The sequence below is a fragment of the Euprymna scolopes genome, chromosome 25 (assembly GCF_053919585.1).
Source record: "Euprymna scolopes isolate OS-2025 chromosome 25, ASM5391958v1, whole genome shotgun sequence".
NCBI classification, from domain to species: domain Eukaryota; kingdom Metazoa; phylum Mollusca; class Cephalopoda; order Sepiida; family Sepiolidae; genus Euprymna; species Euprymna scolopes.
In genome coordinates this window covers 73,046,872-73,064,475 of record NC_136506.1, presented here as the reverse complement: position 1 = coordinate 73,064,475, position 17,604 = coordinate 73,046,872, and the positions used below count along the sequence as shown (strand labels likewise).

At 33.4% G+C, this 17,604-nt stretch overlaps 1 protein-coding gene across 3 annotated transcripts in view; it reads left to right on the top strand.

Annotated features, from left to right (window-relative positions):
- The first annotated feature begins 2,494 nt into the window (after nt 1-2,494).
- Nucleotides 2,495-17,604, top strand: part of LOC145247432 (uncharacterized) — a 209,505-nt gene continuing 194,395 nt past the window's right edge. For 2 of the 3 annotated variants that reach the window (XM_080109194.1, XM_080109193.1), the window contains exon 1: nt 2,495-3,027. In XM_080109194.1, the coding sequence (XP_079965320.1) occupies nt 2,866-3,027 (162 nt within the window). In that variant the 5' untranslated portion in view covers nt 2,495-2,865. The remainder of the gene's footprint in view (nt 3,028-17,604) is intronic. The other variant, XM_080109195.1, reaches the window with a different exon arrangement.

Sequence of the window (17,604 nt, the reverse complement as noted above, 5' to 3'; positions counted from 1 at the left end):
TAAAGGGTAGTCAGAGATAGGGTAAGCTTTTTAATTGATTTGGGTCGGAAATTTGAGCTACCAATATATAAATGTATGTATGTATGTTTGCATGTCTGCCTAAAACTTTCGACAAAGGCGACAGATTTTCACAAGATCCATATCGTTTTGAAGCTTGACACTTCAGACGACAAATACCGAAAAATGGGCTAAAAACATTAATGTCTTCACCCTCAATTGGGAACTTTTCTACAGGGAGGGATCGCTTTTTTCACTCATATTTTCAAAAGTCATCCCCTCTTTTCGATTGTCTAGCCTTTATTTAAACCTACATCACTTCCGGTTTGGCGGTGGTCGTAACAGCAAAGACGTCACGTTTTTTCCCCATTCTTTTCCTCCTTTGTGGTACGGGTTCGAACCTGCTTTCCTACTACAATTTTTTTTTTTTTTTTTTTGCTAAACACACACCTCCAAACACCTGGGAAACACCGGCCACCCATGCTAGTATATATATAATCTAAATAATTCACCCATGTTAGTATATCTATAAAAATGAAAGTGTCTGTCTGGCTGTCTGTCTGTCTGTCTGTGTACATTTTTCTACACAATAACTATCAATTTTCAGTCTATAGACCGGAAATTTAATATACAGGGTAGTGGGATTTGGGAAAATCTTTGTAATCAGTTTTCTGATCTTTTTAATACTATTTCGGCCAGATATTTGGCTGTTAAGGGGTCAAAGTTCAACAATTTGACCTTTGAGAACACTCCCAAACTCCTCCGCCAATTTTGGCTCTTAACAATTGAAATTTTAGATATAGGTTCCTTGGACATGGATCTAACTTAATAACTTGATTTGAACCCAACTTCGCGGTACAGGTCGAGCCTGCCTTCCTGCTACTGCTTTTTTTATTTATTTATTTATTTATTTTGCTCAACACATACCTCCAAACACCCGGGCAACCCCGGGTACCCATGCTAGTATATATATATAATAATAATTCATACAGTATTCCATTATTTTCACGTTTTATAAAAATTAGTTTTTAATTACTTTTTTTTAATTTAAGGCAGACAAGATAAATAATATAAAAGGATCGAACTCTTACAATTATCCTTATGTACTTGCATCCTCCTGAGGGCAAAATGAGACACGACACAAGATCGTTTTTATGAGGGAGTATATCTAATTCCAAAATAAGGGCATGTACTAACCTGCATTAATGTAAATGTAAAGTGAACAAACATTTTTCTGCACAACTCCCCAATTAGGGTGCCCCCTGTGAACCTATCCCCTAATCACAGTGCCTCCTTTTTGTCTCAATAGCAATATGTCCTGTTTGGAATGAATGTTTTTTTGTTTTTTTTTAATGCCACAATCGAGGGAATTCTCCTCCTCTGATCCAGCACCCAACTGAAACCAGTATAATTTTACAAAAGTGGTACAGGATCCTTAAAAGTGTGGGAGTTGCAGTGGCCATCCTATTTCTATCATACTTTTAATTAGACGGATTCTCATACAACAGATACTACACTTTGAAATATTAATTTGCAAAAATATAAAAAATTACATTTATAACAAATTAAGTACAAGTTCATTCCAAAGTGCGTGTGAAAATGGGTATCGTTGGTCATTCTTTGTCACTAAATCTAAAAGGTGTTCATCCTACTCTTAGATAGAATTACCAACCACCATAATACCACATTTACTCCAGGGGCTATCCTACTTTAAATTTCCCAAATCGTTTATAATTTTTATTGGAGATAAATAAAAACGTCTATTTTATTGGTAAGAATTGTAGAGTCGGGGGTGGGGGGGATAAATTATTATTATTATTATTATTATTTTAATTGGTTATTAAGACCCTCAGCTACATCACTTTGATTCTTCGTTTAAGTTTTCTCCCACAAAGCGGAAGGTAACGGAGATTGAACAAGGATAAAAGTCAATGGTAATGAGTTGTCATTATTTCTCTCTCTCTCTCTCTCTCTCTCTCTCTCTCTCTCTCTCTCTCTCGAAGAGGAGTGGAGCATTGAGCAAGAGTGAAGAGAAAGAATAGATATATACATATATAGAAAGGAGATATAAAGAAGACGACTACAAGAGAGCCAGACGCGACTCTCTCTCAGTTCAGTCATACACCCCTCTGCCACCTTCATTTCGTTAACGCTGCTAGTGCTTCTACAGTTCAGTTCCTAACTCTTACTGCTTCCTCTGCCTTTTTTTTTTTTTTTTTTTCATTATATAAAAAAAAAAAAAACCCTCCCTCTCTTTGTCTTTATTACTCTCTATGTTGGGAGAGTCCATTTTTCAAGACTTGGTATAACCCATACTGTCTATACCATTTTTATCAGCTCAGGGGGAGGGTCAGGTTGGACGGTGTCTCGGTCGCCTTTTTCTTCAATTCATACTGCAGCTGCTTTTCTGACAATCGGGATAAAAAAAAAAAAAAAAAAAAAAAAAAAGAAAAACCCGGACTAGAAAAGGAAGGAGAGAAAAAAAAAAAAAAAAGACGAGTTCATTTTTTTTTTTTTTTTTTTTTTTTTTTTGGTTGGGGGTTTTCTTCTACTTTTTTTTTTTTTTTTCTTTCTGTTTTCTACAGATGTATTTGGATTTTTACCCACCCGAAAACTATGATTCTAAACCAGTGCTCCGGTTGTCGGTCGCCAGCCTCTCGACGCTGGCTTTTTCTCAGTGTCATTTAAGTGGTCGCGTTTTGACGTCCAACTTGGTGTCGTCGTCTTCGTTGCTGTCGAGTCTTAGGGGAGGTGGTGGCCATCATCCGTGACCCCCGCCGCCCAGGAGGAGGAGGGTAGGAGACGGAGGAGGAGGAAAGTTACAAAAAAAAAAAAAAAAAAAAATCCGACCGCCGCCGCCGCGTCAACATGGCGGAGGAAAAGGAAGGAGTGTCGGCTTCGTCTGAACATAAAACCAGAGAGATGGACGGCAAAAAGAATTATGGACGCCGAAAACAGCCCAGCGACATGATTCGGGAATCGGAGGAATTCTTCGAAGTGGACAAAATTGTTGGAATGACGAAAATCAATGTAAGGTTTTGTTTCGAAAAAAAAAACAAACAAAAAAAAAATGATATCTGTGCGTGTATGCCACTCTCTCCTTCTGTCTACCTTAATTGTTCTTTCTCTTTTTTTACCCCCTCCGTCTTTGAACGTATCCCTCTCTGTCTATAACCCCTTATATTTTACTTTCTTTATTGTGTGTGTGTGATATATATATATATATATTACATAAACTTTTTAGATGACTATGGTATCTTATCACAATTGAGTTTTTTTTTTTATTTCTACTTATTTTTCTGATACTTTTGTATAGAATATTCGTCTTTATTTTCTCTCCCTTAATCGTTCTCTCTCTCTCTCTCTCTCTCTCTGGTATCGTCTCACTTTCTCTTACACACACACACACACACATACACACATTTCTAACCCCCCTCCCCGTTTATTTATTTTTTTATTTTACATTTGTAGAAGGCAGTTTAAAATTGTTTTCTTACTGATTTACGAATTTAGTTTCCAATAAACACTAAATCGAATTCACCTAAGTCTTCTAATTAAAAAAAAAAAAAACTTAAAGGAAGTTTGTTTTTCTGAGTAAGAAACACCGACTTTTTTTTTATATCTATTCTCCCCCCCCCTCGCCGCTATGGCAAAATGTGTGTATCCGCCTTTTTATAAAATAGTTAAAATTTTTATATATGTATAATCTTGAACGGACTTACAATAAATAAATTTTGTTAAATTGAAAACCTTCGATAAAATAAAACACAAATGACTTTTAAAGATGTCATCCGGTTTTCTTTTCCTTCTATTTTTTAAAGTTCCCGTTTAGTTTGTCAAATTGCTTATTGGGTCATAAACTGTAAGCTTTTGATTATTAAAAAAAAAAAATGCGTTTTATTCCTCTACAAAAAAAAACACACACACACACACAAACAAATTATCCCCCCCTTCCTAAATCCGCTCTTTCGATCAAACAGAATTTAAAAAAATGAATCTTTTACTTTTCGTTGGCATAAAAACGAACCACCTAGGTGTTGATATGTCGTAAGCGAAATGCGTGTGCGTAGATATTTTACCATTAAATGCGGACTGCTTTATCGTAACTAAACAGACCCCCCACACCTGCGTGGCCTCTTCAGTGCGATTATATGTGTGTGTGTTTATACTTATGAACTAGGTAAACTTAGTATATATCCGACCCAGCAGTGTAGTGTTCCAAACTGTTCCATACTTATTCCGTATTTATTAAAACTGGCAACTAGTTAAATAATTTGCTTGGAGATCGCAAAGACAAAACCTCTGCTCGTCGATGTATAAGTGTGTGTGTGTGTATAATATATATATATATATATATATATATATATATATATATATATAGCTTCCGACTCTAAAGACAAGACTTGAAAAAATTCTTTGTTATGGTAGGCTTGGAAAAAAAAATCGTTTTCATAGTATTTTCACGAATGATTTTCTTTTCCTGCGAAATGTGGTTCAATTAAATTCGGATTGAACATTCTTTCTACTTTACGTGTGTGTGTGTGTGTATATATATATATATATATATATATATATATATATATATATATATATATATATATTACACACACATCGTTAAGAAGTACTGGTAAAAAAAAAATATTAATTTTGACGAGTATTATACTAGTAGGTACGTAATTACAACCCCTCCCCCTCCTGTAAATGTTTCTCTTGGTTATAAACAAAATCTACACAAAGGTCATGTAGGTTTTTCTTTATCATTTCAACATAGTAAGTCTTGTTTTATGGGGCAAAACTAAGTTTCGTTTTCTTTTATCCTTATGATTTTTTCCATCTATCGACCGCCCCCCCCCCTCCCGCATCCCACGATTATCCTTATGGTTAAATGAATTGGATTAGCAGTAGGATTATCTTGTGAATTTTTACTCGGTAATCCGCTTTCCTTGTTCCATACACGCGCACTTGTCCATTCTCTCCCTGAAAATAAAACTCAGAAGTGACTAGGCTAGTCACTGACTAGCTGTAATCTATTCAATTGCTATTAAACACGATTTGCGGCATATCAACGCTTTCATGCGCCATTTAACGCCCTAAAAATACCCACTACTACAATCGTCACTTGTGTAGCAATCGGGAAAATGGAAGTTCATGCCTTTCTTGGCCTTTTATCTAGGAGCAAAGTGTAGTAGTTGTTCTGATACCTCGGTCAGTGAGCTGGAAATCCCTCTAGACTGAGATAAATTGGATTTTTTTTTGTCTCCATCCTGAGTACCTCTCTTTTGGGGAAGCTAAATTTTTCTTCACATTAAAAACAAAACACAACCTTGTGTCTAACTCTGCTCTCTTGGAGGTAAATCGATAGAACTCGTTTACGTTTCGCAAGTTAACGGTAGATACCCCACTCTTGATGTGCGTACGCGGGGGGGGGGTCTAGATTGAAGCAAGGGTTGCGCAATCATTAACCGGAATTAGTTCCAGTCCAGTGGCAAGGCGAGGTTCAGGACGACTTTTGAAAACGATAGTGTAATAGGCACAGAAACGTCATTGTTTAAAAAACAGAAAGAACTCGTTTTCTTGCTGAAGACAAAATCAATAATTTAAAATTCCATGTAAAAACTGAGTTTAGAACATTTGAAGTAATTCCCGATAATTCATATTTTGAAAGTCCTTTCTGTTTAGTAGGAAATCGATTAGATTTGTGGTGTACGGTGGTGGTGGCACTATAAAGTGGACTGGTGTACACGTGTGTGTGTAATGCACGCATCCATCTACACAACACGTGTGTGTAACGTTGTAGTCGCCACACTTGACCGAATGACGGCTTATATATATATATATATATATATATATATATATATATATATAAACAAACATCGCAGTTCACAAATCATGAAAGTCATCACAGATCAGAAGTTCTAGAAAATCTAATAAATATTAGATGGTGAAATAAAACTAAACTATACATGCGTTTATAATCATGAAATGATTAAACAATAAATAAAATTACTGTCCTCTGAGCCATGGATTTTTCAATAAATAAATAATCCTAAGATGACTAATTATTGGCGAATATTTATTAGAAAACTATGAATTTGGAGTTATGCTTTATATATATATATATATAATTTCCTACCCTCCTTCCTTCTCCCTCCCCAAATAAAAACAAGTGCGTGTGTACGTGTGATTGCTCTGAAGAGAGAAAGAAGTTATTAATTTAATTTTTTTTTTTACTTGTCTGGCTGTCTTAGAAACTAGGCCAACATTAGACCGGGGGGGTGAGAGTGTATATATATATATATATATATATATATATAATTTTTTTTTTTCTCTTTTACTGAGTGTTTTATGTATATACTTATTTGATTCCCCCCCCCCCCGCACCTATTTCATCTTTTCTCCTTGGACCGTTTTCTTTTCGTTTTTGGATTATTCCGAATGTTGCTAGTGGCTGAAACTACACCCCCTTCCCTCACACATACTCTCTAAACACATTGTCAGATACTTGATTTTCCGCCCATTTTCAGATACACTAGGTGAGGGGGGGGGCGTACAAATATATGCATGACAAGTAAGCTACAGATAAATGTTTGTTTCATTTCCGAAAAAAATCGTCAGGCTAATTGGCAAATAGCCAGACAATGTCCTTCGGAAACGTTTCAAACATTTCTATCTGACTTGTCATAAGGATATTTGTGTACTCAGCTCTACCAATGTATCGAGCACTTGTTAAATTAAATTCTGAACATATATATTGAATTTTGCATTCCATAAAGACTTTATTATGCTTTACATAAGCATTAATATGTCGCTACACATTCATGAACATGTTTTGCAATATCGCTTGAAGAGGCCTCTAGTTATTAACTGACTGGCTGAAACATGCTCATAAATGTGTAGCGACAAGTTAATGCTTTTGTAAAACAAATAAATATATTTTTCCCAACTTAGGTGGAGCATTTCTGTATTAACCTCGTTAAAACTTCATTGGTTATTTTATCTTTGAAAAATATTAACATGGAACTAATATATATATATATATATATATATATATTATTAGCCAGTAGAGTTTAGTTTCTTGGAAGTACATCCAGTGAAACATGTGTCTATCAAAGAGTGCGCAATGAGTGAACAGAGCAGGTATATTAAATTAATTCTTGGCCTGAAGACGTAATCCCCCAACGCGGGTGATTACAGAAACATGTATGCACATATGTAGCCATCAATGTTATATATATATATCTTCTCAGGTAGGATAAAATGAATTATCTTAATAGAACAGCTTTGCATCCCAAAATATGATATAAACCTTATATCTAGAATCCGTATTTCAACGTTGATCATTATCCCTGAAATGATTTAGATTCTAGAAAATCACAAATCTGAAATATTAATTTTCAAGTGTGACTAAATTAAGGCGTTAAACAAACTGAGATTTGAAATATTAATTGATGTTCAATCCCTAGTGTTAAAATTACACAGATCGAAGGTATTTGAATTTTTCACGAAGGGCTGTCCTCCTCTTTGTATAAATGAAATAAAACTAAATATAGCCAACATTACGACTGCTTACGCCTAGCAGTAGCACTTGTGTTACAAAATTCATATTGTTTAATTAATTAGTTTAAGAGCGAATCCTACACATAAATATAAACATTGTGTGCGTGAATCTATGATGAGGACAATGAAATACCTTTAACAAACATTACAGCAGTTTCATGCGAATTTTCATGAAACTGCAGTAGTGTTTGTGACTGTTTGTCTTACTGTTCTGTAATTCTTTTTACATTGAGCACTTGAATTACCTGATCGGTATTTTCTACAACGTTTTCCTTTTATTAAACAGGAATGATATTAAATGTATACAGAACGTCAAAAATTATACTTCGTCAGTTTTCACTTTTTTTTTCTTTTTTTTCAGTTAAAACAAAGTAACAATCGGGGATGCTAAAATATGAAATGAGCAGAAAAAAAAAACAGACTTCTCTGAGTAGAAAATTAAAAACTCAAAAAGCCGTAGAATAGCTTAAAACGTGTCATTATGCAAGTAGAGTGAAGGAAGTTCTTATTTACTTGCCTCCCCACGAGGGCAGGGTTAGACACAGTCGGTTTTTAATGTTGAGAAAATCCAGCTCCCCAAAAAGGGGACACTCTGGATAGGAACAAAAAATAAAAATTGCCTCCACTGATGATGGAGATCAGAAAGGTGAAGTGGAAGTAGCACTGTAGCAGTAGCATCAGAACAGATACTACATTGTGATCCTGGGCTAAAAAAGGCCATGGAAGTTGTGACTTGCTATTTGCTTTCTCAGTTTCCCGATTATTTGAAATGGATTCGCCCAGCAGTTTTTTTTTTTTTTTTTTTTTTTTTTTTTTTGTTTACTCGCTCAGTCACGTGTGTGACTGGACACTCATATATTCACAAACAAAATAATGAATGATGGTTTCATGTTCATAAAATTCCTATATATAATCTCGAGAAATAACAAGTTTCCAAGCCAAAAGCTTCTGTAAAATTAAAGCAAATATAAATTAATATTTAAAAATAGTAATTACAACCAAATAAAAAAGCTCAATACAGCCAAAATAGGAAATATAGCTTGTTATGGAACATAATTAAAGACAACAAATTATGATTTACAAGAATTTATTGTGTGAGAGAGAGAGGTTATATTGAAGATTTCGGCTTTAAGACATTATCGTAACCAGATTAGTTTTGTTTATAACTATTTGGTTCAATTAATAATTTCATAACCAAACAATAACGTTATAAATAATTTAATCTTATTGGTTGCTCGTTAAATTATTAATTTAAATTGTTTAAAAACATAACTAATTTTGGTAAAGAGAATGTTTCAATGTAAGCCATCTTAAATCTGAAATATTCAATATAATATTTTTACTTTAATATTTTATATTAAAAAAAAATAGTTTGGAGTGGGGAGTCTCGATTCCATCTCCGCTGCCAGCGACTAACTTTCACTCGTAAACCCAAACCAATAAATTTTTCCTGCTACAACACCAATAACATTGCACACACGCAAGCCACTGTGTTTTGACCTGACTTTTGATTTTTTTTTTTTAATTGCCCTACCCAACCCCTCATATATTACTCAAATATCATTTTTTTTCTTTATGTTGACTACCTTAGCCCCCCCCCCCCCCAAAAAAAAAGCGAGGAGAGTCACTATATGACATGAGTCTTTATGGATTTTTTTTTTTTTTTTTTTTACACAAAGAATTCCTCTTTCTTGGAGTTCTTTGATTTCGGTGGGCGCGCACTAAACTTAAGCATCAGCACGCGCGTGCGCGCGCGCACACACACACACACACACACACACATATATTAGAAAGATACCCGTCTCAGGACGGGTAAAATTTCAAAATGTCAACTTCTGCGCCAATTATGTCTCTTTACGAAGATTATAATCAAGATATACAAAATCTTAACAATCGCTTATCTCATTTTTTTTTTTTTTTTTATATAATTCATTTGACCCTAAAAATCTCTTAAGCTTAAGGCATTTTAATTGAAATACAGGAAAACTTATTCAATTCGTGACTCCTGTCCTCCAATTTTCTAAAAATTACTCCAAAGGAACTAAAAATTACGGATTATTTATTTGATGTCTAATCTGATTGGAAGTTCACAATACTGGCATAAATTTTTATGATGGGTTCCACCCCTTTTTAATACCTTTTGCATGAAACTAAATATATCCTACATTCGAAGCCCTTACGCCTAGCAGCAGTGTTCTAAAATTCATAATGATCAGTTTAGGAGTGAATCCAATCTCAACACATAAACCTACCTAAACTTATATCCACATAACTAAAATGAGGATTTTGCCTTGCGTGCTTGTTACCGTGCACACATACAATGACAACACAATGTATTACTTTGAAATCCTTTGACTTTGTGATGGAAATATTTAAATATTTGAGAGCAGGAAGTGAGATAAAGGAAAGAGTTGCTTTATATTATGACATCACTGTGTATTTTGAAGTCCTTTGATTTTGGAATCCTTGTATAAAAAAAAAAATTAGTTGGGAAGGGGGCATAATGCTAGATCACCCGTGTCCCCTTGGTTTAGTATTTGTTGTGTGTGTGATATATATACACGCACGAATACTGATCCAACGGGTCACAGGTGATCTAGTTTAATCATAACATTCTTTTGTTACCTTAGCAGTGCAGTGTGTTTAGTGCTGTTATGTGAACAATTTTGTTTTATTTCTTGTAATAATTATCAAGGAGGCAAATCGGTTCATTGTCATCGTTATTGTAGCAAGCAGCAACATGTCATTACTGCTATTATTGCAGGCTTGTCGGCTGCATTTTGAGATTCCATGGTTAATTGTATTTTTACACGTTTATTTTTTTATTTTATTTATTTATTTATTTATTTTTTTCGTCCAAGTACTGTAGTCCACATTAACAACATATTTTCATATTTTTACCCCACCCCACCCTCATTTTTCCAAGTTCAACTTAACGCTATTTCAGGATTAAGGTTGCTCCCCCCTTCCTCCCTCCGAGCAACCAAACGAAGCAACGTTGCTGCATATATTATGCAAATGAGCCATTGTGAACTTGACTTTCATTGAAGTAGAGAAGGAAAATAAATTACATACAAAAGAATATTTTTTAACCCATAATTAGTAAATGTGTCTTTTATTTAATGCAAAACTTAGGAATTAAAACATTTTCTGACCGAGAATATTTTTTTTATTTGGCATTCCGAATTTTTTTTTTTTTTTTTCTTCAAAAATTATCTATGTAACGATATGCAAATGTATTCGGAATAAATACAGTTTCGTTTTGGTTTTTCCTCTCCTCACGAGGTCCTTTTTATATGGCAAGATATAATCAATCTCCCGTCAAAGGGGCACTCTGCATTGGGATAAAAAATACTATCTCGTCGGCACTCTCTCTCCTTTATGAATAAGAGCGCCTCAGGCGACAAGGAGTACTCAATTTCCTCTCCTGCTTTTAAAAAGGGAGAGATCTTTCTTTAGAGATTAAACAGGTGCTACACTTTAATCGGAGGCGTAATCGTTACGCTCATTTACTTGCATCCAGATGAGGGCAACGTTAGATACAAGATCGTTTTTAATGTAGATCCAGCTTCCTCAAAAAGGGAAGCATTTTTTTTTTCTTTTTTTTTTTTTAATTGAAATAAAACATAAAAATTGCTTCTGTATAAGGATTTTTAATAAGCAGTGACGAAATGCATTTTTTATATTTCACTAGATTTTGTCTGCTTTTTTTTTTCTTCCGGTTTCACGCAAGAAAAAAATGAATCTTGATTCACAGTAGTCGGACATTTCAGGTGTGCACATTTTAACATTTCCATTTAGTTTTAACAAAGAATCTTGACCATTATTATTGAAATTATTAAAATTTCAATCATTTCATGGTGATAATTTTATAAAATAAAAATGAAATAATTAAAAATAATATAGCAAGTTAATTTTCAAAATCTTACAAATAATAAAATTTAGTTTTAAAAAAATTTATTTTATTTTTAGCTGGGGGTTTGATAATTTCCGTTATTTTGACTGCTATTCTCATCTTATAGTGACAACGTTTCAGTCGACATAACCTCTGACCTTCAGGTGTAGTTTTCGAACTTAGGAATCTGTCATTTCAAACTGAACCTTTTTATTTAATTCACTAGGAAGTATTGTTCTCATTTTCTCAGCCATGACGGTATAGAAATGTTAATTGCCGCATGGAAATATGGCCTAACAGTCGAGTATTTGGCAATCAGTTCTATTTGGCAGCCTTCTGAAAGTTGAAGGTTCAATCCTCGCTACAAGCTGTTATAAGTATAATTATTAAATAAATTCGAAGATTTGCTGATTTTTTGTAAAGATACACGTGAAGAAGAGGGTCTGGGATTACATTGGTCGAAACAATGTGAAAAAAAAAAAAGTCGTGAATTTGTAGTCCGAATATAACTTTTTTTTTTTTTTTTTGTCTTCTGTTAAACAAATGACATTTTCGCTTTCTTTGTGTCCTTTCTCACACACACAAAATAAAACCATATTCTTCAACCACTCTACAAACCCTCTCTCTTTCTCTCTCTCTTTCTCATATATATCTTTCCCTGTGATGACACTAGTGTTGTTCTAGGGTCCAAGGTTTATCATTACAATATTTTTCTCCCCCAACTCCCTAGTAAACGAGGGGGGTGGGGTCGACACTTTTTTTTTTTTTTTTTTTTTTGTATCTTGCCTACAATTCTTATCTATGTTGGTCAGAAGAGAATTCTCTTCTGCCGTGTCCTGTGTGATCTTCTCAACCTTTTTTCTAATTTTATTTCCTTTTCACCCCGACCCCCATCGGGTTCATATTGGTAGAAACCGTTGGGCCCCCAGGAAGGGGAAGAGGGGAAAGTTTTTTTTTTTTTTTTTTTTTTTTTTTTCATCACAAATGACAACGGGTCACACAATGTGTGACTGTTGTCGGATGTCGGAAACCCCATGATATTATCGTGTGTGTTTGTGTGTTTGTCGTACAACACACTGGAGCGACGACCTTCCTTCTCCCCATCCGGATTATTTACCATTTTCGGCTATTATCACCCCCCCTTTTTTTTTTTTCTTGTTTTGGATTTTACCATGATGAAGTTCCCAAATTTGGATTTTATTTACTTATGACAACCTGATTATCCGGAAGAAATGGAAACTACTTTTCGTGAGGATATGCTGCCCAATTTTTTTCTTTTCAAAAAAAAAATTGGAAAACTTGCATGATGATAAATGTTGCTCAAGCAGTAAGTAATTGGGCCAAGGAAAATCAACTTTTAACACATATGATTATGTTCTGATCACATTTGTGATTAGTAAACCTTGTAGCACACGTACAAATGACTGATTTCAAATCCTGAGTCTGGATGTATTTCTACTGAAGAGCCAAAAGGAAGGCGAAACTCGTATCTAGGATTTCTTGTTGATGGCAGTGTGTGCATCTGATTGTGAAAAGAGTCAATATTTATAATTGTAAATTATATTGCAAATCTTGAAATAATATACAAGCTCTATTAATGCTAAATATTGAGCTTATCTTTTGGTAATTGAAATTAGATATATTTGGGTATTATTTTGATCTATATAAGTTTATGTAAATTTTATTTATTTATTTTTTTTAAAATCTAATATTAAGCCATGGTCATAAAAAAAAGTTAGCAATAGTCAGAGGTCACCTCGTCAATCTCCATTTGATTACCACCTAACTAATTAGGGAATGCATAAAACTTAGGAACATCACCATTTACACAATTGAGGCAGTATGTTCAGGACTGCAGAACACCATGCAAACTCAGCGCTGCCCGGAATTGAATGCGGAATCCTATGATCTTCTGCACCCTACTAACGTTTTATTGTTTTTGAATCCATGTTTAATCTAACGTTTCTTGGAAGTCACCGTATTTGGAGTTTTAAAGGAAGAGGTTGGTGTGCCCTTAGGCCTTCTTCAATGGACACGGATGCAGTAGCACTTCCATTGGCTACTCAAAGCAATTTACACAAATCCACTTCAGTTCCTTTCTATATGAACCCCCTACACACACACACACACACACACACACACACACACATATATCGTCTCTTTGATAGAATAGGGGCGCATATGGAATCTTTTGTACCTATCTATCATATCTTTTTATATCCTCACCTTGATATTAATCATATTTAAGGTTTCTATTTAATGTCTGATCCTGGAGCTTATGATGGAACTTTATTTAAATAAAAAAACATTCTGTATCGTCTCAGAAACGATCGTTCACTAATTGGTTGTTAATGTTGAATTTTTATAGCCACATTTTCATTTTATTTCATGTATATACACGAAGTGCCTTCAATAAGTTCCCAGGCTCTTTTCATATTGGCACTTTTCTTGATAGTACATGCGTAAAACTTTTATTGATAATACATGCATAAAACTTTTATTGATAATACATGCATAAAACTTTTATTGATAATACATGCATAAAACTTTTATTGATAATACATGCATAAAACTTTTATTGATAATACATGCGTAAAACTTTTCTTGATAATACATGCGTAAAACTTTTCTTGATAGTACATGCATAAAACTTTTATTGATAGTACATGCATAAAACTTTTCTTGATAGTACATGCGTAAAACTTTTCTTGATAGTACATGCGTAAAACTTTTCTTGATAGTACATGCGTAAAACTTTTCTTGATAGTACATGCGTAAAACTTTTCTTGATAGTACATGCGTAAAACTTTTCTTGATAGTACATGCGTAAAACTTTTCTTGATAGTACATGCATAAAACTTTTCTTGATAGTACATGCATAAAACTTTTCTTGATAGTACATGCGTAAAACTTTTCTTGATAGTACATGCATAAAACTTTTCTTGATAGTACATGCATAAAACTTTTCTTGATAGTACATGCATAAAACTTTTCTTGATAGTACATGCATAAAACTTTTCTTGATAGTACATGCATAAAACTTTTCTTGATAGTACATGCATAAAACTTTTCTTGATAGTACATGCATAAAACTTTTCTTGATAGTACATGCATAAAACTTTTCTTGATAGTACATGCATAAAACTTTTATTGATAGTACATGCATAAAACTTTTCTTGATAGTACATGCATAAAACTTTTCTTGATAGTACATGCATAAAACTTTTATTGATAGTACATGCGTAAAACTTTTATTGATAGTACATGCGTAAAACTTTTATTGATAGTACATGCGTAAAACTTTTATTGATAGTACATGCGTAAAACCTTTATTGATAATACATGCGTAAAACCTTTATTGATAATACATGCGTAAAACCTTTATTGATAATACATGCATAAAACCTTTATTGATAATACATGCATAAAACCTTTATTGATAATACATGCATAAAACTTTTATTGATAGTACATGCATAAAACTTTTATTGATAGTACATGCATAAAACTTTTATTGATAGTACATGCATAAAACTTTTATTGATAATACATGCATAAAACTTTTATTGATAATACATGCATAAAACTTTTATTGATAGTACATGCATAAAACTTTTATTGATAATACATGCATAAAACTTTCGTCACTTTCAAAGTAATCTCCTTTGGCTGCAATGCACTTGTACTATTCCAACAACTTCTGGAAGTCCTCTTGTGTAAACGTGTCAATGACCCTCATCACAGCCTCTCTCATCTCTTCATTTGTCTCATAATGACAGCCTTTAAGGTTTTCCTTGAGCTTAGGGAATAACCAAAAGTCACAGGGAGTAAGGTATGGACTATAGAGAGGGCGAGGAACTGTTTTGATGCCCACCTTAGTCAAATTGTCTGTGAAAAGGATGGAATTGTGGACTGGTGCATTTTCCTGGTGAAAATGCTATTAACCCGGTTTGAAAAGTGCTGGCCACTTGCAATACAATCTTTTCTTGTCTGTTCATCCAAGTAAATCCAACTTTTATCGCATGTTACCAGAGCTTCAGGATCTGAATTGATCAGCTTGACCATCTCCTTACTGTCATGACGTCTTTCTGATCTTCTCTGAGCACCTTTGGGACAAACTTTTGCAAGTCTTCCACATCTCCAGTTCCTTGCTACAAATTGTGTAGTTCCACACTAACCTCAAACTGTACACTTATTGTCTCCATAAACACAATTCCTTGTCAATGAAATTCTTTATTTGGCCAATCAATTCTGGTGTTCTGATTTCCTTACTCTTCCCACACCTTATCCATCACACTCCTTACCATCCTTGAATCTCTTATGCCACTCAAAAACTTATGCTCAATTCATGTAAGGTAATCAGTCTGAAGCATTCCATATGTTTCTGTGGCATTTTTTCCAAGTTTAAAACAATTTTGTATATCGTTCTTCTAAAATGTTCTCGCATTTCCAGATTACATTTTTTAAATTCACTAGCTGTGACAATCAGATTTTAGTAGGGGGTATTCCAATTCCTGCTGTAACCGTTCATTTGAACCTGAAATCATAAAAATTGTCCAGTCATCTCATAAGATACATAGCAATAACATAGTGAATTTTCAAGAGTCTATGACAATTTTAAATGCCTGTACAAAGTCTGGAAACTTATTATTAAAGGAACCTCATATATACATGAAATTATGAATATATCTTTTAACAAAGCAAACTTAAAAACAATGCTCAACCTTTTTCTCCTAGTTATTTATATATTAATACGATAGTATGTCTTATTTTCTGTCACACTTACATCAGGGTCGTTTAATTGTTATGTACTTCAATTTCTTGTAATTAATAATTTTACCCAGAATTCTTCATAAGTTTTGGCTTCGATTATAGATGATGGCACTGAAGTCATTTTTTTTCTATAAATAATTTTACCAAGAATTCCTCATAAGTTTTCGTTTCGGTATTGATTATAGCAAATGGCAGCCCAATAATCTATTTTTTGAAAATAATTTTATAAAAAATTCTTCCGAAGTTTTGATTTCAATTATAACTTTAGTTCCTTCAGTTATATATATATATATATATGGGATTCTGTTTCAATTAAAACTGATGAACTAAGTCATGTAGTTATGTTTGTTTTTTGTTTTATTTGGGGGGGGGTTAAATCGCAACTTTATTATATATAAAAATCGATAGAACATTAACTCTACATTAATATATACGAAATTTGCAAGAAGTATATCATATTTAAGCATATTTTATGACCTTGCTAGTTTGGATAAATATATTTGCAGTTTAACAAAAAATGCTACAACAATATCAGGGTGTCTCCATTTACATTGAACATCTACAGAATGCCAACATAAATATATTACATGTGAATGAGTCCCCTGTGGAATTTCCACAGGTCCCACTATTTTATTTTTCGAAGTTTTTCTTGTACTTTATACGTATCTTAATATATATTTCCTTCATTTCCGATTTAAATGTTAAACCAGTTTTTATCTATATTTTACATTTTGTATAATTCTGACCCTTCTCTTCTGATGAAAAGTATTTAGCTTTAAAATGTCTTGGCCTAAAGATCTTTTTCCTTATTAATCTGATAAAGTTATATGTAACTTTTAGGAAGTAAACATACTAAAGCTGCATTTAAATCATACGTGTTATTTTATTAATATAATTCATCTTACACGTGTTTCGTTGATAGGTGGAAATTCAAACAACTGCTCAGATTTATATTCTTTGGAAAAGACAGTTGGAGATTTTTTTCCTTGGATTAAAAAGAACTAAAAATTAGTGAAAGAAAATAGAAGTCAATTAATTTATTTGTGGACTATTATTCTCATCTTTATTAGTTTTTTTTTTTGTTGTTGTTGTTTTTTTTACATAGGCATCATCATTTATCAAGGCCCAGAGGCCACTCGATAAGGGTTTAAACGTGTACAGTAGAAATTGGACAATATAGTAATCGTTAGTAATGGAAATTTGGTAAATTTGTTAACTTATATGGAATGGCTCATCAAGAACTTGTTTATATTAGACTTGAAGACAACCATATTGTAGTCAGCTGGAAAGCAGGAAAACGAAAGACAATTCCATAGGCGTGCAGTTCTAAGAAAAAAGCTTTGCTCATGGAATGTACGTTTAGGTTTAGGCACAGATAAAGA